We start from the raw sequence: 21,218 nt of genomic DNA, 5'->3' as shown, positions 1-21,218 counted from the left end.
TTGTCTGATAATGAGCTACATATTCCTCTTTGGAAGATTTGGGCAGAGTCTCCTCATTTAGTGGTAATGAAGATAGTTTATGTCTGACCATCGACCCTTTCCTTTGATCAGAAACCACTACCTCTATTTTCTCATCTAATCCCAAATTCTCTTTGATCATAGTTATGGATTTCTCTTCCTTGTTCACTAGGAGTGAATCACTTGTTCAATATTATCTTCAATAGAAATATGTTTGAGTTAGAGGTGTCAGTCTCCTAGTCTAGGATGATCATGCGATCTATATATAGTAAATTTCGTTGTCTACTCTTCTGTACATTGATTTCAATCTATTCACCTAGTAGACCTACACTAATCACATCGGCTTTAGAGTAGTCAGTTACCCAACTTTTCTCCGCATTCATGCACCCGTTGATATCGTTGTGCATTAAACCTATATGTACGACCAAGAATAACATCGGATTGTTCCAACTCATAATTGTTGGGCTCACCCAATTAGAGCCCTCTCGTATGAATGCGGATGCACGCAGCTAAACCAGAAAATATGGAAAACAAAATTATTCTAAAATCAATGTGTATGTGTATAAGTAAGAAAACAAACAATAAAGTAAATAAAGAAATAAATCTTACTAGCGCCGAGCTTTTTACGTGGCTCACCTTTTCAAGCTACGTCCACGGGAGAAAGAAATGAATCCATTATTAAACAAAATTATTCCAAAACCAATGTGTGTGTATAAGTAAGAAAACATGCAATAAAACAAATAAATAAATAAATCTTCCTAGCACTGATTTTTTTACGTGATTCACCTTTTTAGGCTACATCCATAGAAGAAAGAGATGAATCAACTATTAACTCAAAGGATATAATAGTCTTTCAAGAAACAATTTTTATTGGGATCATTGATTTCTTCTAAAGACTTCTCTCTAAGATTTTCCTCTCTGATCTTATAGACTTCTTTTCTTTCTAGAGGTTTTCTCTTTAAAAGAAAAGGTTATCTTTCTCTCATTTTTATTCCCTTCTCTTTCTTTTTTATCTCTACAAAGAAAACCTTAAGAAGATGATCACTAGCTTTCTTTCATCTTCTTCTTCTCTTGAAGAAAAATGATAACTTTCTCTCTCTTCTTCTTATTTCTTTAGAGAAAGATAACTCTCTCTCTCTCTTTTCTTCTCTTTAAGGGTGTGTTTGACACATGGAGTTTTTGGGAGTGGAAGAGACTCTCTCACAAATTATAGAATACTACTCTTCCACCATTTTTTATGGAAGATAGGTCTTTCAAAAATAAACGCATTTTAACACTAAAAAAGCTGCATGGAAGGTCGCCCTTCCACTTTACTGCTTCCACACCGTAATATCGAACATGGAAATGGAAAATTTAACTCTCACTTCTAGAAACTTCCACTTATCAAACACACCCAAAGAGAATGATAACTTACTCTCTTCTTCTTCTTCTCTGCAAAAGAAGGCTTCTTGTATCTCTGATACACCAAGAAGAGTCTGCCTAAAGAATGGCCCAAGAGAGATGCATGCTTAAAATGGCCCAAGAGAAATGGTTTTAGTCAAACCAACCAAGAGCACAAATCCTCTCACGTGATTTCTATTTGTATAAACTTAAAGGAATAAAAACTATATTTAGAAGTGTATTCCATAACGACCTAAAATGGGGGTCCATCTCTATCTCCTTTTTAGAATGAGATAAGATGAACATCTTCTCAAAACAAAAGTTAACACGTGAGATCTTACTCTTATGGAAAAAAGACTTGGTCAACGAGTCACTTTTTTCCATATTCTCAAACTACCCAATTTGGTTATGACAATTCCATTGGTGTTTCTCCCTCATGGGATGGGATGCCTAACAAGAATCGTGCTCTAATTTATACCGATCTCCACAAGAACTCACATAATTTGGATATGATACCTCGGATTTCATCTTATTTGATGTGTTTTGTTGTAATCTTTTACTTGAGATAAACCATATCCATTAAGTTGTTGATTTTCTTGTGTATTTGCTCCCACTCACATTTCTATAGTTGCAACGTCCACGACTAGGCGTCGTAGTTGCTAGCCCCTTTTGAACTGTGCTCTAATATTATATGATGTGAAAAGAGCCGTAAAAATTAAATATGACCTCTTTCCGATCCTCCAACAAGAATAAAACCAACAATAATGGAGAATAATAGGTGGCTATAAATCAAGCCAATGAACTAAAAAGAAGCTATCTTCTTTCTTTCACAAATTAACTCTTTACAAAAAAAACCAAAAAAAAAACATAAAAAATAAAAAACAAAAACAAGTACCCAAGTCTCCAAAACATTCATAAGCATCTCCCTCGTAAGTGAAATAAAAACATAAAACTAAAAGAAAAACTCTCTCTTTCTCTCTCTCTCTCTCTCTCTCTCTCTCTCTCTCATCTGGGAGTTTCCCCTTTAAGCTTATGATCCACCCTCATCAAGTCCTTTTCTATGCGATTTCTTAACTAACTAAGAATAATCACATTATTCCTTAACTAATTAAGAATAATCACATTAATCCTAGATAAGAAAAGAAACTTCCCACAGATCTCCTATTCCCTTGGGCGTCACGTGACCTATCCTTCACATCTTTTTTTTTTCTCACCAAACTAGGACCACGAAATTAGGGGTGGCAATGGACCCGAACCTGACTCAAGACCCACCGGGTCTGGGTATATGTCGAACACTTGGACCCGGTGGGTTGGATCCGAGTCCAAAACTTGGACCCAAACTTTATTTGGGTCTGTGTCTGGGTCCGATTAGACCAGACCCATACCCAACCCGTAGCCGTAAACTGTTGGAGATAAAATACTTCAAGCCCTATTCGTTTAGGTGTATTAAGGATCGTATACAATAAAAACTCATAATCATCTTTAGCTATTAAATGACAAATAAGACAGCTTGAAATCTAATGGCAGGTGATTGTGACTTTTGGCCAATAATTGTGGTATATGACGGTAAGAAATGACAAAAAAAGAAAAGAAGTTCATAGTGAGGGTGGTAATGGACCCAACCAGACGCGAGACCTGACAGATACGGGTATGGGTTCAACTTTTGGACCCCAATACATTCGGGACTGGGTCTAGGTCCGGGTCCGGCGGACCGGACCCGACCCATTGCCACCCCTACATGAAATCCTACAAACTAGGAAAGCCATCTACACCCATCACAAAAAACTAAAACCCATTAAATTTGCCTATGACATAAAATAAAATTCTATTTCAATCTCTATATGTATATCTCTCAAAATTTATCTCGACAATCATAAAAATAAATGAACAAGTCCAACTATACCCCCCTATAAACACAAAATAAAATAAAACAAAATTATAACTAGCATCCCATATGTGATTTGCATCAATTTTTTAATTAAAAGAAATTGCTTTAGGTTAGAAACCCAGAATGAGTTGGGCTATTTTGATAATCTGGCTCTACTTGGCTGTCTAAACAAAAGATGTAAAATATTTATTATTCTGTGTTCCAAATCCAAAAGGAGATTTGCTGGGTTTCAAACCCGTAACAAAGAGGGGTTGTTTTGTTACTTGGCGGAGTTAAAGTGGTCAAATTACCAATATGCACTCGGTTTTAAGGTTTTTAGACCCAAACAAGTTTAGTTTAGCCATTTTTTAAAAAATATTTGAGGACATATCAAAGTAAAATGATTTGTAAAAATTAACTACTTAAGTTGGTAAATTATGTCTTTCCATCTCATCGACTTTTCAAGGTGGTTTGACCATTTTACTATTTTTTCTCATTATGATAATTTTATTAACAAACAAAACTATCGTGATAAAAAAACCAAATCGAAGAAGAAAAAAGAAAATTTGATTTAGGTGAGCTGCACAGACTAAGGTCAACCAGAGGATTCAACTTGACTTCGGTCCAAGTTAGATCCAACTTTTGGACCCAACTGGAGATAATGTACGTGTGTCTGTGTTGTGTGTGATCCTGAAATATACAAACCACAAATACCCCTTTTAATCATTTTATTTTTTAATTGTTATTTTATATATTTTACAAGCGCGTGAAAAAGATGAGTATAGACATCTAAAATTTGAGCTCACATGGAAAACAAATAAAATTGAAATACTAGACAGTTATAGGGGTGGCAACATGTCAGGTATGGGTCGGGTCAAACCCATACCCGAATAGTACTATGGCAAGTTTTGGGCCCAAACCCAACCCGTTGGGTCTAAAATTTGGACCGATACCCGTACCCATTAGGTCTCAGGTCTATCCCGTCGGCTCCCAAGTTTGGTCGGGTCCATTGCCACCCTCACTATGAGCTTCTTTTTTTTTCCCCCTTTTTTAAGAGGTGTTGTTTGTATAGAGCCAAGGCACTAAACGATCAAATTAAAGCGTACCTTCAAATAGTGTCGAGCAATGTGGTTTCAATACCGGACATCTTTGTGATAGCCTTAAAATATATTTTCATCTTTAGTTATAAAATTTAAAACTTCAAAATCTTGAGAAATGATGGTCAAAATATGTATTACAAGATATATTATTTCCTAAATTTGAAATCTATTTTTTTTCTCATGTCCATACATCTTAATATCAAGATGATTAATTAGAAGATATTTGAGCATCAAACAACCTCTTCTGGTGATATTTTTGAGGTGGACTCTAATTTGCTTGTTTAAAGCCTCCACTCTATATAAACTTTTTTTTTTTTTACTATCATATATCAATATTATTGGCAATAAGGTCACAATCACCCACCACTAGATTTCAAATGACCGATTTGTCGTTTAGTAGCTAAAGATGACTACGAGTTCTTATGCGATCCTTACCATACCAAAACGAATATGGTTTGTAGTATTTTATCTCCAACAGTTTATAGGTATGGGTTGGGTCCAGCTGGACCCAGACCCGACCCGGATCTGGATCCAAGCCCGGACCTGAATAGTGTTCAAGTCCAAATATTGGACCCATACCCCGAACTGTGTCCGGGTCCATTGCCACCCCTAGACAGTTGTGATCGAAAGACTTTTACAGTAGAAAAACACTGATAGAATTTGGTAGCTTATATATGTAGAAAAATGATTTCATGGAGCTACAACCCGATTAGAAAAAGTAGGGCTGCGGCCCTGCTCACTATCTATAAATTTGGATAATGAGGATCTTTCATAAGGGAAAGGGGAACCTAAAGAGCTGGTTATCTATACCTCTTCTAAACACTTTTATGGGCTTTCTCTCTCGAGAAGAAAGGAGGAAACTAAAGCCATGGTTACACATCCCAGATTCCTTTGAAAAAAGCCATGGATAGTCACCCTTGCCTTAAGTCTCCCTCTTACTCTTTACATCTTTTTTTCTCTTGTGATATGTCTCTGTAGGCGGTTTATCAATTGGTTGGAGCCAATGAATACCATATCAATTGAATTGAATTGAATCTTCACCCCCATTCATTACTTGGATTAGGGTTTTGAGGTAGAGGATGGTATTCAATTCACTCAATCCCACAAGTTGGTGAATATTGTGGATGGCAATCTCATCCTATTGTTGATTTGCTGCAACATTTTCAAGCTCTTTGACATCACTTTGAGATCAAAGATTTCAATAGTTTGGGAGGATTTGCATGGACCTTCTAGCCTATTTTTAATTTGGGGGGATTTTTACGATTTGATGAGATTTACAACAAATTCCTAGAGTTTCAAGGTTCAAAGGGTAGATGAACTTTGTAGAAACTAGAAGGAAATGCAAGTGCAGATGGTTGCGGCCCTAATTCAATAAATAAGTCCATAAAATTTCGGAATAATTAGAATAAGGAAAAGGTTTATATAGGGTATCAACCTTGGAAGCATTTACGCAATGCCTATATACGAAAATGAACAGTGTTTTCGTCCATAGGCTCATCACCGTCCAAAAAAATCGAGCGGCGAATGTTTTTCGACCCTACAGACCTACCATGTTCGTGGCAGTACCGTCATGGACATACTAGGTCCATGGCGGTATTGTCATGGACATACTAGGTCCGTGGCGGTACTGTCACGGACATACTACATCCATGGCGGTCAAAACATTCATGCGGAACCGCAACAGACGGCGCCATCCTCGATCTATATCATTTTTTATTTTTAGATCTCATGATTAAAGGTGAAAACAAATTTTCAGGCCATTATAAGAGTTTCTAGCACTGATACTGCATCTTCGGACAGAGTTTGATGATACGCCTTCCTTTGTATAAGGTCAACAAGTTCTACTAAAGGCAACCAATGAATAATTATCGACTAGCCACGTGATTTTGCTCTCAAACATATGCTAATTACGATATTTTTAGGGGTGCAAATAGGCCGAGCTGGCCAGTCACCGGCCAGGTCTGGGCAATAGGACCTACCAGGCCTTGTCGAACCTTACTTTCAGGTCCTTTAGCTTAACAAGCTGGGTCTGGACTACCATAAGGTCCAACAGTCCTTAATTATATGTGTTAAGCTGGGTCAGGACTCTGGACTACTATAGGCCCAACAGTCCTGAATTATATGAATTTCTTCGTTCAAAAAACTGTCAACTGGCTGGGCCGCTTTATGGGGGACTTGAAGCCCCTTCCCATCATAGGCTGGTCCGGGCCTGTCCAGGCTTGCATTCAATGCCCATTAGCTCGCCCCCACTAGGCCAGCCAGGGGTCGGGTCCCCTTCTCGCCTAATAGTTGGAGACGAGGATTATTGTTGGTATTTTAAAATATGGGTGTGATTTGTATAAGGCTGATGCTCTAAACGATCAAAGTAAGGCACATCTTCGAATAGTATTGGAAGATGTTGCTTCAGTACTAGAAATCTTTGGGATGGTTTGAAAATCTATTTTCATATTTAATTATAAAATTTAAAGCTTTAAAAATAATGTAAATCGAACAGATCTATGAACACTTGAAAATCTTGAAAATTGACAGTTCAAAAAATGTATTGCAAGATGTACTAATTTCAAGATTTAAAATCTATTTTTTCTCATGTCCATGCATCTTGACGTCAAGACAATCGATCTGAAAAATTTTTGGCTATCGAAACAACTTCTAGTCAATTTTTGATACGCGCATTAATTTGATTGTTTAGGACCTCACCCTTATATATCAACTTTTTCTTTTAAATATAAGCATTCCTTACTAAAACCTTTTACTGTTTTAACTGACTTAGCACTCCTTGCTAAATTGTTTTAACATTTCTTACCGAGGGGAGCTTATAACGATATCGATTTTTTGTCTCCATATTTGAAGACGATTATGAACGTTTAAACTTTTCTAAATAGGCATATTAACAAACTCTTGTGCTTGTCAATATAATAATAAAAAAGAGATTGAACCCTTCAAAATATTGGTCAAAAGATTACAATATAAACTTGAGGATATGATTTTAAATGATATGTTTTTAAATTTCTATACCCTTAGATATATTCTCAAAAAGTACTAAAAAAATTCACTAATTACTCTTGCTTGCTTGGAGTTGGGAAGCCAAAATAATTAGAGGTATTTTTCGGTAATTTTATGTTCCCAAATTGCTCCTCTTTGGTGTTGGGAAGCCAAAATAAGTAGAGATACTTTTCAGTAATTTTATGAGCAATTTCGAAAAAATTTAACATTTTGATTAAGAGTACACCGGATTGACATAGACATTTAAAAACATACCCTCAAATGTAATTGATACTTTGCAATCTTTTAAGGGCTAGCTTTCTATGCGCCCCCTACATCATAGAAGTTCTATCATCTCCTTACCATCCAACCATCCAATTTTGATCAAGAAAACCACTAACTGTTTGATCTTAGATCCGACGTCTCAAAGTATTTTATATTTAGTTTTTTTTTATACAAATTGTATGAAGATGAAATTTGGTACATGCTATCTTCTCATTGGGGCACACCTATGATCAAAATGCCCTTTGAAACTTTCAAGGGTATTTTGATCATTTTATTTATTGAAAATAGTTTTTTTATTTTTCGATAGTACGAGTTTAATAGAGAAATGGACGTCCAAAATTTAATATCAAAACAGTTTATAGAAAAAAAAATTAAAAATAAAATAATTAGTATCAAAACAGTTTATAGAATAAAAAATAAAAAAAATATAATATAAAGACGTGACATTGTGATTGGGTCAATCTTAACCCTCGATTGTGATTGGGAGGCATGGATAAGGGGGAGGATACCTTTCCCATCTCCTTTGACCACGGATGATATTCTTCCTGGTTTCAAGTTACATTTTTTTGTATTTATTTGTATAAAACATTTAAAAGTTAGCCTTGAAGTTACACACAATTTCTTGGTATGTTATTTATATAAAATATTTAAACAACAGCTCTGCCTCCATGCAGGATCGAACTACAGACCTTCAGTTTACAAGACTGACGCTCTACCACTGAGCTATAGAGGCTCATGTGATTGTCTAGGTAATAACTAATTATCTATAACAAATACAATTTACCCAGGAAGAACTCAAAAAAGTATTTCGTGCTGGTTTTTCTACAGTTTCTTGGCATGTTCCTGACCAGCAGATATCAACCATGGATGGTTGCGGCTAAAAACCCTTCGGCACACACCATGGTTCGAGATCGGACAGTTGGGTACGTGATATGAAATTTAGAAAAGCCAATAGCTAGCATTGTACACAAACTCTTCCATTTATCCAATCAAAGTGTCATAGAAAACTCTTTTTTTCAAATTAAAGGAAAATTTAGAGGTTTTTTAAAAGCAAACCCATATGTTGGGTATTTAAAATGTAAGGCAGAAATAAGAGCTATTTCATGTTGGAGTTATTTGAAATCTTGTGTGGTTGCATCTTATCAACATCATGGATAAGAGCCACTTAAGTATAGGTTGAGATGTAGATCCGGTGTCGGAATCATAAGATGGATTGAAAATCAATTTTCAATCTTAATTAGGTTTACATATGACGCCATTCTTATAATTTATAAGATGTGTGGTTGCATCTTATCAACATCATGGATAAGGCCACCATATACTATACAACGAAGGAGTACCTCCAAATTTTGCCAGAAGATGTAGATCCGGTGTCGGAAACCAAAAGATGGATTGAAAATCAATTTTCAACCCTAATTAGGTTTACATAAGACCCCATTCTTATAATGTAAAATTAAGGTGCATCTCTAAATATTGCATGGAGATATATTTTTGATGTCAAAAACTTTATAATTGATTGAAAATCTATTTTCATCTTAACTTATAAAGTTTAAAATTAAAAACATAGTTCAGATAGAACAAACACTTGAAAATCTTACAAAAAAATACTCCAGATAACTTGTTACAAGATGCATTATTTTTAGGATTTGAAAAACGTTTTTTCTTCATATTCATACATCTCGAGGTCAATATAATCAATTCAATGGTTTTTCAAAATAAAAAAACTCTCTTCTATAGGAATTTTGTGGTGCACCTTACTTCAATAGTATAAGGCTAACACCTTGGAAATGGGCTGAGGACAAGGTGGCACTTTCTTCGATGACCCAAAAAAACTCCAGGTCTCCATTCCCACCAAAAAAAACTTGTTACTGTTCAATTGATAGAAAAATAAACAAGAAGCATTATTCTTACAATGTGAAAAATGAACACTATCATTTTTCTTAAAATCAATGACGTAGTTAAATCAACAACTTTATCAATAAAGTGGTTGCTTTCTCAATATCCTTTTGTTTGGATATACATCTTTAAGAATTTTGTCAAAAATCACCCAAATTGCCTTCTTCAAGTTTTGTAACACGGAACAAGTGAGAGCAGTTGGCAATTTGATCCACTTAAGCTACTTGAGCCCCACTGGTTCTTGATTCCAAACTCGGAATATGCTTTTTAATTAAAAAATATTGATTCAGGTTTAAAACTAGAACAATAAGGACATTTTGGTAATGCAACTCAAGTCACTTAGGCCAATAAATGTAAATATACTTTCATATTTGAACAAGATTTTCTTTTTAATATAATAAACAAGAATATTTATGTCATTTGACTCGAGTAACTCAAGTTTTAAATTACTAAATTACCTCAGTTGCTTAATGTTTGAATCTTGTCTAACAATTTAGGCTAGGTGAGAACGTACCTATATACTAATGATTATTAAAATTAACCACTTTGTTCGTGAATTAGTTGATTTAATCACATCATTATTAAAATAATCACTTTGTTGGTAAATTAGTTCATCCAACAACATCATTAACTTTTCTAGTTTTATTTGAGGTCGACATTTTTACCAAAAAATTAAATAACTCAGTCCAACTAGGAACTTTATCACCCGGCCAATTTCAAATCCCCAAACAAATGGGCTCTCGAATGATTTGATCGTGGATTGAAAACACACCATCACCTTGGGCAAATCCTGGTTCGCTTCGGTCTCACTCTCGGTCACGGTGTGCAAGAAATAGAACCCATGATGATCGGGTCATTTGTACCCGGCTCATTTCAAATCGCAAGGCTGCTTTTGAAACATGTTGCCCTTTCTTCACAAAAGCAACTCATCTTTGCAGACTAGAGATTTCCCCTTATATTCTAGAGAATTTATCGTAAATGTACTTTAATTTAAGCTTAATTGAAAAAAACTCCGAACTTTTGTTTACTTCGTCTACACCTTTTTTTTTTTTTTTTGGCTTTTATTGGGACCACTTTCACGGTACTCTTACTGCTGCAATACATATCATTTTATACGGTATTTAAAATACCATAGTAAGTTTAAGTAATATTATGGTACTTTAAGTACCGTCAAACTCTGGCTATGACCATGAAGCCAATTATAGTACTTTAAGTATCATAAAAGCTAAAACTCATTATACGGGATTTTAAGTACCATAAACACTAACCCATCTTATACGGCATTTAAAATGTCAAAAATCCTTTTTTCATTATGTTTATCGCTTCATCTTTAATTATTTTTATGTTTATCTCTTCTTTCTCTCTATGGGTTAGTATTTACGGTACTTAAAATGTTGTATAAGGGTTAGTGTAAGTTTACGGTACTTAAAGTACCTAAAATGCCTTCAATATTACGGTACTAAAAATACCATATAAAATTCTCTGAGTATTACGGTAATACAATTACCGTAAAAGTCATTTTAATAAATAAATAAACCAAAAATGAGAAAAAAAGTGCAAACGAGATAAACAAAAGTTTGAGATTTTTTTCTAATTAAGGTTAAATTAAAGTATATTTACAATAATTTCCTATATTCTATCAAATATGAGATTATATACAATGAGACCATTACTTTTCATACACAAAGGTCACAACCATCTCAAACTAGATTTAAAATTGGATTGGACGGGGTGTATCATTTAACTGCAAAAAGTTACGAAAGATTTCACGAACTTCAAACTTAATCGATGATAAACAACCAACTGCCCTATTTCACATATGACGGGCAACGACTAGAAGAAATTGTGACCTTTAATATCAAAAGTAAGCAACCCAATTTCTAACTGAAATATGAGTTCACATCATTTTTAAATATAACCAATTGGGTTTAAGTTGAATCTTTATTTGTGTTTTTCTGCAGTTCCCATGAAGAGGAATTTCAATACCAAATCGCAAAGAATATTGCAAAAGACCTTGCAACACATGCGACATATAGAGCAACCTGCAATATAAGTTTGCCACATAGAAACATCAGGACGGTAGGGCCCTCTCCCCACATATTCACCCAAAAAGTTTCTATAAGGCCTAGGTTTTATGAAAACAACATAAAACCTCATCAACATAAAGCCTCACCTTGAATTCTCGTCCCTACAACACTTTGGGTATCATAAACAGGGTCGTAGGGGCCCTCTCCTCACTTATTCACCCAAAAAAAAGGATGCAGTTTCTATAAGGCCTAAGTTTTATGAAAACAACGTAAAGCCTCATCAACATAAGGCCTCACCTTGAATTCTTATTCGACCGTAAAGCACTTTGGGTATATGCATGATAGCTCTAAAATCAATTTCCAATATCATCTATGAGATCTGAAGCTCAAAAAATGGTATAGATCTTATGGATCTATGAATACTTATTTCTTAGGCAAAATGAACAATCTAGATAATATGCTACAACATATATATTATTTTTAGGTTTAAAATCCCAATTTTTTTTCACAGCCATAATGATCATCGATTTCAAGGTTTTCTAATGCCAGAACTACTATTTGCACTAGGTTTTGAGGCGAGGCTTTATTTATTCTAATAGGGTTACAGCCTATCAAAGCATTTTCCAATAATTAATTAGTTTGGTCACGAGCCAACCATTTCTAGGAAGTTGTCATGTTGTTCTATGTACATAACCTACACTTAAACTGGGGGACATGGGAGTTGAGATGTGGCCATGGAAAGGGAGGAAACTCTACCGAATATCCAAAAATAGGGAAGGAGGGCATCCCATATTAACTATATATTTGGAGTTGCAGAGATTGGGGGAATACTTTGACAGGTTTTTCAATCGAATAGCTTATTTCTCAACACTGCGCAGCATGAACATGAATTTATGAATGACTTCCCCTCAACACCATAAACATCAGTGTAAGGTAAAGCTTGTTTTTTTTGAGAATGGTAACCTATCAGTGTAAGATAAAGTTATTCTTTGATAACTAAGAAGGCTTCATGTTCATACATACAACAAACATCAGTCAACTGTCAGCAAAACCCAACAAGAACAATGTAACCAAATACAGCCATGAAACATCAAAGCAAAGCACTCCCAAAGAATAGCTTCAACTTTCCGAATCTATAACTTACACCCAATAATACGAGCAGCATAAAGAAAAATGCAAACCCACCCCTCAAAACCACCACCATGTCACTGCTGAAGGTACCCAAGACCAGCTCACCAAGACTAACAGAGCTCTTCCGAACCATTAAATCATCCATTACTATGCCATCTGAAAGAAGGTAATCCATGTGGCGGGAATCATGCAATGGCCATGCCTTTGTGTCGCTTCCCATAAATGACATGTGGGTTATATGCACAGTGGCTGCAGTGACATTGATGGATGCACCTGCATAAGCCTCGTTTTGAGAGAGTTTGAGGCCTCCTTTTGTGGGGTACTCGGCAGCTAATGCGGGGCGTGCAGGGATGCAACCCAACATGTTCTGGAACCGTTTTGAGAACAATCCATCGAAGGATTCATCACTTGGAACATCTACAAAAAAGACAGTAGAATCAGTGACATACATTCCTTTTCTCAAAAAGACAAAAAGAAACAAAGAAGAAAAAGAAAAGAAAATATCCAATCTTTTGAAGGTCTAACAAAATATCCAGAAAATTGCAAAAAAGAAAAGAAAAAAGAGGATACTTGTAAAAGAATCATAGGTTTTTGCTGTTATTGTTTTGTTCTTTATAATTTTCTCAGCTTCTTTTGATAATACAGTTTGTTCTAAATGCAAATATAAATTTACAAGAAAATTATATGTCAAGAACTTAAAAAAGAATATATAAATAGCAAAAAATAAATAAAATTATAACTTCATAGTAACTCAGGCTTAGGAATTAAAGAGACTCTGAAATTTCTCCTCATTTTTCTTTCTTCTTCCATTTCTTTTAAAGTCTTCCCATGGTTTACAGTTTTCTAAAGAAATTCCTCAAAAGAAGCAATCTCTATTATAATCTACTGAAAACTTTCCTAAACAATACATTCCTAAACAAAAAATTCAGAATAGGGTTGAGGTCGTGGTGGTAGCACCACTTGAGCCTCAGCTACCGGTCTAGGTTTCCATTCCCACTGACGCATTCGAAAACCACTAATTATTTCTAACAAACGGGTAGGGACCTGTATTCCCCCACTGATCTACCCAAAAATCAACCAGAACAAGGAGATTTGTTACCAAGGATAGAACCTATATATCATATATGTATTAAACGTCACCTCAAAATGCCATGGTCTAGTGGCATTTTGGGCCTCTTTAGTGTCAACCAAATAGACTCAGGTCAAAATGACAACCAAAAAGAAGACAGTAGCTAAAATATTACACACCAGGCATCGCTTCAACTACACAGATTTGGCAACTTAAACTAAATCAGACACAGCCTATGCATGCTGCATGGACACAGCTGGGAATCCATCTGTTCCAGATGAGGATACTGGATATTAACAGTGTATCAGCATGAATGTCTCTCATCAGACACTACGCGGTTAATCTCCATAATACATGGTTAATAACAGACAGTTGATGCCCATTGGAGTACCACAGAAATACACACGACAGTGCAGGGTATATGCTCCCCATGGCAAAACAGAGATACGTAACACAGATTGACAAGAACAATTGGAAAACTATTCCTCTGACTTGATCTCCAGAAAATATTCTGAATGGTAGGAATGCATTGTATGAAGTTTCAATTGATCCCTTATTTCTTATTTCATTTTTGTAGTGAATTTCTCTGTATGACAAATACACCCTAGACCAATCAGAAAGTACCTGTAGGTTCTGAAATCTTGTCCACCTTGCCTTTGATGAACTTGTCCCCAGTCCCAGTAAATGGATCAGCTTTTTGCTCCGAGGATGAAGCACCTTCTACACCATGCACATGTGTGGTCTCATGGGTATGTGGGTTAGCAGCATATCCTTGTAATGAACCTTCAACATCAACCTGTGATTGGGGTACCATAGTCAGCAGAAGCACTTATCCCGATACTTAATCACTATCCCATACTTATTGGAGAGCACCAATATCATGCCCAATGTTGGTGCAATTTTGATTTAGGTTGAATTACAGCCGATATTTTTATCTTCAAAAAATGACTATTTTCAAAAAAAAAAAATTCATTCGAAGTTTTGAAATTTCATGTTGCGAAGCAAAGCCTAAAATAAATTCCCAGATTTTTGCCATCATTTGGTGGGAAAGAACCAGGATATGACAGCCTAGTGCATGCATGTTTGCATGTGCACGTTGCGCATGTGTGTGGGTGCATGTATATATGTGCATGTGTGCACACTCACGTGCACATGCACATGTGCCTGAGTGTGTGTGCATGCACGCTCAAACTGTGTGTGTGTGTGTGTACTGTTTGTTATACCCCTTCCTGTTGCTGGCATATGTAAAAATCAAAATTTGATCCAAAAACTGAAATTTCTAAAAATGTTTCATCCGGACAGTTACATTTTTCTTCTTACCTTTGTAACCATTTTCGATTGCTCAGGTTTATAATCTTCATTAACAGGCAGTCTGGCAGATAAGTCTGGCAAAACAGGATTTGAATCATCATCAACAGTATCAAAGAAGTTCAGGATATCATCAAGGAATTCAGACTCATCAGGTTCAGGCTCCAGGGGGTTCAATACATCTTTCATCTCTAAGAAAGACCCATCCTCAATTACTGGATTATCAATCACCGTATCAAAATATGTAAAGGGTTCAACCATCTCAGCCTCGGGTTCGACTGTCTCAGCCTCACACTTCTGGGTATCAATATGCTTCAGAATATCATTAACTTCTAAGAAGGAATCATCGTCAATGGGTGTTAGCATCTGATGAGCTTCTCCATCATAAGCATTTTCTTCCATGTCATCAAGGTCATAAGCATGGAATCCATCAATAAGAAGGCCTGCATTCAATTCCTGGAAGGAAAAAATCTTTCACACTTTAATAACACCAGTAGTAAATTTTCTGTAGCTTGGGCCAAGTGAAGGAAAGGAAACCAACATTTGTTATACAAAAAACCAATTACTGATCCATTTCATAAAGCAATAACAGCAGATACAAGTAAACCATTGAGGGTAGTCATAGATCACTAAATACAAACGGTAGTAATCAAAAAACCGAATCAAATAAACAACCCAAGACAAAAACCATCCAAGAAACAACTGAACTGCTACGTTCATGAAAAGCTTCACTAAGATGGGAGATACATGAGTCAAAGCAGGCAACAGAACTGTTCAATTTTTGTTCTTGAATAATGTGCCTGACCTCCAGGGATCCATGCTGGCAACTTTTCAATTAACTAGCATGCATAAATAGCACGGACATGATGCCAAAACCTCACATTGTGGGACCAAGTCCAGGCATGCCACCTTAATTAACTACTTAAAGAAGTCTTCACCCATCTCCTAGACATAAAGTTGTAATATTTATTAATATCTTATATACCTTCTTCTTCTCTCTTATTTTTTAGTGTAAATTTGGGATTGGTGAGAATGGAACTCTAGACATCGTATCGTGGCATCCGCCACACTGACCACCTCTGCCTAGACCCCACTCTGGTATCTTCTATACCATCGTTTCCCTTCTTCCTATCACTTTTATATCAGATCCGATCCTTCTCTTTAGATTGCCCCTTTTGTTTTCCCTTTGCATCACAAATTTTCTTATGATACTTCCTTCTCAATTCTATTTCGTTCAGTGCAGCACATCTTTATCTATCCTCAGGGCAACTAGATGCACAATCCTTTGTTTATCAAATTTAAAAATATAATCCATACTTCTCTACATCACTTGTGGTTTTGAAGCAGTCTGACGAGCAAAGTAATTTTTTTGCTACAGGCGAGTCATATGTGTTGTAGCCTAAGGTTGAAAACCACCCTGTATGAAGTGTCCTTTTAATGTTTAACTCCAAAAGTTGCCAAAATCTTTCACAGAAACAGCATTCCCACTCCACAAAGATTATTCTTGTGCACTCCTACCAATGGACTAACGGAAAGCTGATGTTAGATTTTGAGTTGAAACAATTGGATGAAATCAAATCACATTGTGAGAATGAGGAATCAACCAGGTATCCGTATATAAAATAACAAATGTACTTATATTGGTAGCATACACTGTAGAGCTGCATATATAATTTAATACGCACCACACCTAGATGACAGGCAATGCATGGAAAGCTCCACAACAGATCTGAGCTGCAACTCCTTTGTGACGTAATTGTTGTGCTGATAAAGGGCTGCTGGAGAGAGAGAGAGAGAGAGAGAGAGAGAGGCACTATTGGTATTGGTTTGGAGACATGGAACATGAAATTGTGGGTCTTATGAAAAGTGAGAATGAGGATGGTTCTAACCACTAAAGTGTGTTTCTAGTTAATGACTAAGTGAGCTGAACCGCACCATGTTCTATAAAGGGAAAGCAAAGTTGATAATGCCATTAAGAAATGCTCTCATTGAATAGCAATCTGCATTTTTTCTTACTATAAATAAGAACAGAATTAATGGATACTAAGGAATTCACAAATAGTAAAGAAGGCCATGGCCGGGGTCAATAGATAACACCCAGGATAACAGCCAGGCAAAAATAAACAGGTGGGGCAATCGCTCACATGAACCACTCCATAGGGAAGACGATAGCATACCGTGAAAATACCAGGCATTGAGAACTTTCTAACACAAGGCAAGGTGAAGAGAACATTGTCCCAACTAAAGCCAAAAGGTACTTATATATCGGTTCTTTCAAAATCAAATAAAACAGCTAACATTAAATTTTTTTAAAAAAAGCCAAATTATCCTCCAACAACAGAGCTCTCTGGCTGCTGCAGTTTACAGATCTTCTCTCATAAATGTCTTTTACGTAAATAAGTGTTTTGAGCCTTTAGACACTACTGGCGCACCAACCACACTATTTCCTTCTCTCAATGAATGCACCAATAATCCAAATTATCCTATTGACTAGTCCCGAAAAATAGTCATACAAGCTTCAAAACACCACCACATGATTTTTCTGGTGTCTTATGTTCAACACTAAGATAGACTTGCTGTTAATGGTCATTTACACAGTACTGATCTTTGAAACTACATGGTCAGCTTTACATATCATATGTAGTACACCCAACAACCCATACGATATAAATACCACTAAGCAATAGACTAACTACTCCACTAAAGTTACTTTACGAAACAAAAATTTACTCGAATAGGAGACGAGTACATACCTGATTATCACCATTGTGCTGAAGAAACCCATTCTCATGGGAAAGCCAAGCAAAATCATCTTCATTAGCTGGCTGTAGTTGCACATTGTCTTCATCTTTAAGATCATGAGCATGTGATTTAATATAAGATGAAAAGATATTTTCATTGGTGCTACCGGAGCTACCATCCAAAATGGGTGCCTGATCAGATACTAATTCATCCATCTCTTGTTTAGGAACCACAACAAGCTGATTCATTTGAGGCTCTGACGAAGGAGCCACACCACTGACCATAGGGAGTGGTATCAGAGAATCAGCCACAACATCATCTTCCCATTCCTCTTCATTGAATGGTGCCCCATATTGGGCACCATTTCTGGGTCCAGGGCCATTCTTCTGAAAAATTCTACATAATACATATGCATCCTGCCATTGATAGGAAATTAATGAATAGCAAGAAAATGAAACAGAAAAATTTTCTCACATTTCAAGAATAAAAACCTCCATTATAGCATAACTTCTGTTTTCCTTCAGTTTTTTATAGATTCGCATGTATTAAACAGAACACAAAATTGGGTTCCAATATTCTTGATTATCCTTGTTAACGTATGTAATCAATAAAACCAAAACATGCATCGTCACAAATGCTTATTACCTGTACAATTCCCTTGTCGTTCAATTCCTTGTCTTCAAGCCTATACTCATGCATGACCCAATTAGTTCGCTCTCCATTTGGCGCTCGACCGACATGGAAAACCAGTGTCTTCTTCATGCCAACAGTTCGCCCATTACGTCGAATTGGTCGATCCTTTCCAGTGGTTTTCCAAAACCCAATCTCTGTAGCTCGATTTGTACGTGAACCCTTTCCATGTTTCTTATCAAGGGGGCTAAAGAAGTACCATTCTAGGTCCCTGGTTTTCAGCAGAGACTGACCTGTACCCCGAAGAATTCAAATTCAGTATTTATTAAAATGAAACTGTTTGAATATCTGTAAAACAAACATAAAATCTAATAAAAAAGATTGAAACCCTTAAATAATAAGCTTGCCCCTTCTCCGACTGATTACTTACCATGGATATGGATTACACCATAATTATCAGGAAATCATGATTACCAAAATAATCATATGGTTTAATTCAATCTACAACAAGCGAAACCAGAATTTTCTCCTCGTACTCAACGTTTTGTTTCTTATCATAAATACGGCTTCTGATCATAATTAACCAAGCAAAATTAAACACATCGATTCTAACAGAAAGTAATATAACAATATCTTCAACCATCGATTAAATCAGGGAGGAACTGGGAAAAAGATAACAAAGCGACGCCAGTATTAATCAAATTTCACTGAATTTCAGAAGAATCAAAGGTAAAACAATATGACCATCAATCATCCATCAATTCACCAATAAGCAAACTAAAGTAACCATCACCAGAAGAAGGATTACCCGGAAGATCCCATGGCTCGGATTTGTAGAGATCGATCTGGGAAATAGCATTACAGTGTAATGATTTTCCACAAACTTTTCTCTTCAGATAATAGCTCACGATCTCCTCATCGGTGGGGTGGAAACGAAAGCCAGGAGGAAGCGAAACCTTACCCATTCATAAATTATCTGAAACCCTAAAAAAAAAAAATCCCTAATTCGCAGAAATCCTAGAAATCAAGAGAGAGAAATAGGGTAAACCATGGAAGCAGCAGACGAGAACCTACAAATAGGCCTCGTATTTCCTCACTTTTGACTGGATGGAAAATGAGAATAATTACTTGCAAAAAGTTTGTTATTTGCACCTCTACATTTTGCTTCTCCACCCAAAAAAAAAGTCCAACCTAAGCTAAAAAGTGTTTAAAAAATATAAAAAATCTAAAAAATAGTAAAATATGTTTAAAATAAAATTTAAAAAATACACCTGGGTGAGGTTGAAAAATAGTGAAAAATATATTTTGAAAAAACTTAATTGGTGATAGTATTTTAAATATAATCTCAAAAAATAGAAAAATATCATCATCAACGTTATTTAATTTTTATCCCACTTATTTTGGGTTCGCTATGATAAGATATGACAAACTACATACCTAATGTAACCCAACTTGAAACAAATTAAGAAAAAGTCTAAAATCCTTACTTTTATTATAACAAAAAAATATAAAGATAAATATTTATAAACAAAATACTTTCCAATCTTAACTAAAATAATAGAAAATATAAAACGATCTAGTTTCTATGCGGCCAAGCCTGCATATGTAAAAATACGGGCTTCTTAATAAATCTATTTTTTAGATACTTAATTTTTAAAGACATGGAGATCATGAATATGAAAAAATAAATAAATTTTAAAAGAAATAAATAAACTTTAAAAGCTATAAATAATAATTTTAATAATAAAACATTTGGACAGTTAGTTTCTATTGTTTTTAGATGAAATGCCTACTAGTATCCATTTTTAAGATGAATGCTTTACACTTTTTAGAGCACATATATAAAAATGCGGTCTAGCCAGCATGAAACAATTTTTCAATATAAAATATATATTTTAAATAAATTTTTATTCAATTAATATATATTTTTTGAATTTTTTAAAAATCCCCAAGATGATTAACGCACTCAGAGATACTCCTAACAAGTCCGAGGGGGCTCACCCAAGTAATTGAATACTCTCTATGTTAAGATATTATATAACGATAGAATTGAAATTGGGCTTGGGTCAAATTGGTAGTAGCTAGGTTTTCATAGCACTACGTCTCAAGTTCTATTCCAACATAACCTCGTAAACAAACAAAAAAAAAAGATAGAAAATCTTATGCATGTTTTGTGGGCCATTTGGAAGTATGGGTGCTAATAGTAAATATGTAAATATAACTTGGCATGGCCTTATTGCTCGCCACTTAGAGATTGACATGTCGCACGAGTGAGTAGTATACGCTCGTGCGAAACTTTCTTGTCAAGTAGAGGAGTAGTGGAGTCCGCATGATATTAACCCAGTTGTCATCACCGTGTCATCAAATGTTGGACGATGATGGAAGAAGTGGGGTCCCACCCAAATAATTTGAATTGACGAATAGTACGGGCCTTCTTCACAGTCCAACGCATTGATTGGACGGTGATAAACTAAGGGGTGTAGATGTTATGTTAACAAAAAAAATCATGTTATATTTCCCTCAAGAATAGATGGAAATTTCATGTGACTTTTTGTGTTGGAGAGGGCCGGAGAATCAATAGAGAGGATAGTGAAATATTAAAAGTAGTCACTAACATAAAATCACCTGTAATACTTTAACAAAAGAGTTATTTTGCAATTAGTTGAGTGTTTGTCATGTTTTGACAGGTCTTAATTTCTTTTTCTTTTTGGTTAACTTAAATGTAAGAATCAATATTTGAGTTTATGTCATGTTTTAGCAAGTCGTAATTCCTTTTTTTTATT

At 35.5% G+C, this 21,218-nt stretch overlaps 1 protein-coding gene and 1 non-coding gene across 3 annotated transcripts; both read right to left on the bottom strand.

Moving 5' to 3' along the window:
• Window positions 1-8,293: 8,293 nt before the first annotated feature.
• TRNAT-UGU (transfer RNA threonine (anticodon UGU)) lies at window positions 8,294-8,365 on the bottom strand. Its single transcript has one exon. It is a non-coding gene; the product is annotated as a tRNA-Thr (tRNA).
• A 4,162-nt stretch (window positions 8,366-12,527) lies between these two features.
• Window positions 12,528-19,507, bottom strand: LOC18432954 (NAC domain-containing protein 53). 2 transcript variants are annotated; one of them, XM_088872802.1, is made up of 7 exons: window positions 19,244-19,507; window positions 18,451-18,728; window positions 17,817-18,221; window positions 16,749-16,841; window positions 15,076-15,519; window positions 14,380-14,551; window positions 12,528-13,103 (listed from the first exon to the last, which is right to left on the bottom strand). In XM_088872802.1, the coding sequence occupies exons 1-7, from the start codon at window positions 19,398-19,400 to the stop codon at window positions 12,646-12,648; spliced, it is 2,007 nt and encodes a 668-aa protein (XP_088728928.1). In that variant the 5' UTR covers window positions 19,401-19,507; the 3' UTR covers window positions 12,528-12,645. The 2 variants fall into 2 exon arrangements, with proteins under 2 accessions (XP_088728928.1, XP_006843116.2); XM_006843053.4 differs by lacking the exon at window positions 16,749-16,841.
• Between the last annotated feature and the right edge of the window lie 1,711 nt (window positions 19,508-21,218).

The sequence above is a fragment of the Amborella trichopoda genome, chromosome 7, assembly GCF_054954075.1.
Source record: "Amborella trichopoda isolate Santa Cruz 75 chromosome 7, AtrichopodaSantaCruz75HAP2 v2.0, whole genome shotgun sequence".
NCBI lineage: Eukaryota > Viridiplantae > Streptophyta > Magnoliopsida > Amborellales > Amborellaceae > Amborella > Amborella trichopoda.
The sequence above is the reverse complement of the archived record's forward strand: the minus strand, read 5'-3'. Positions and strand labels throughout refer to the sequence as shown.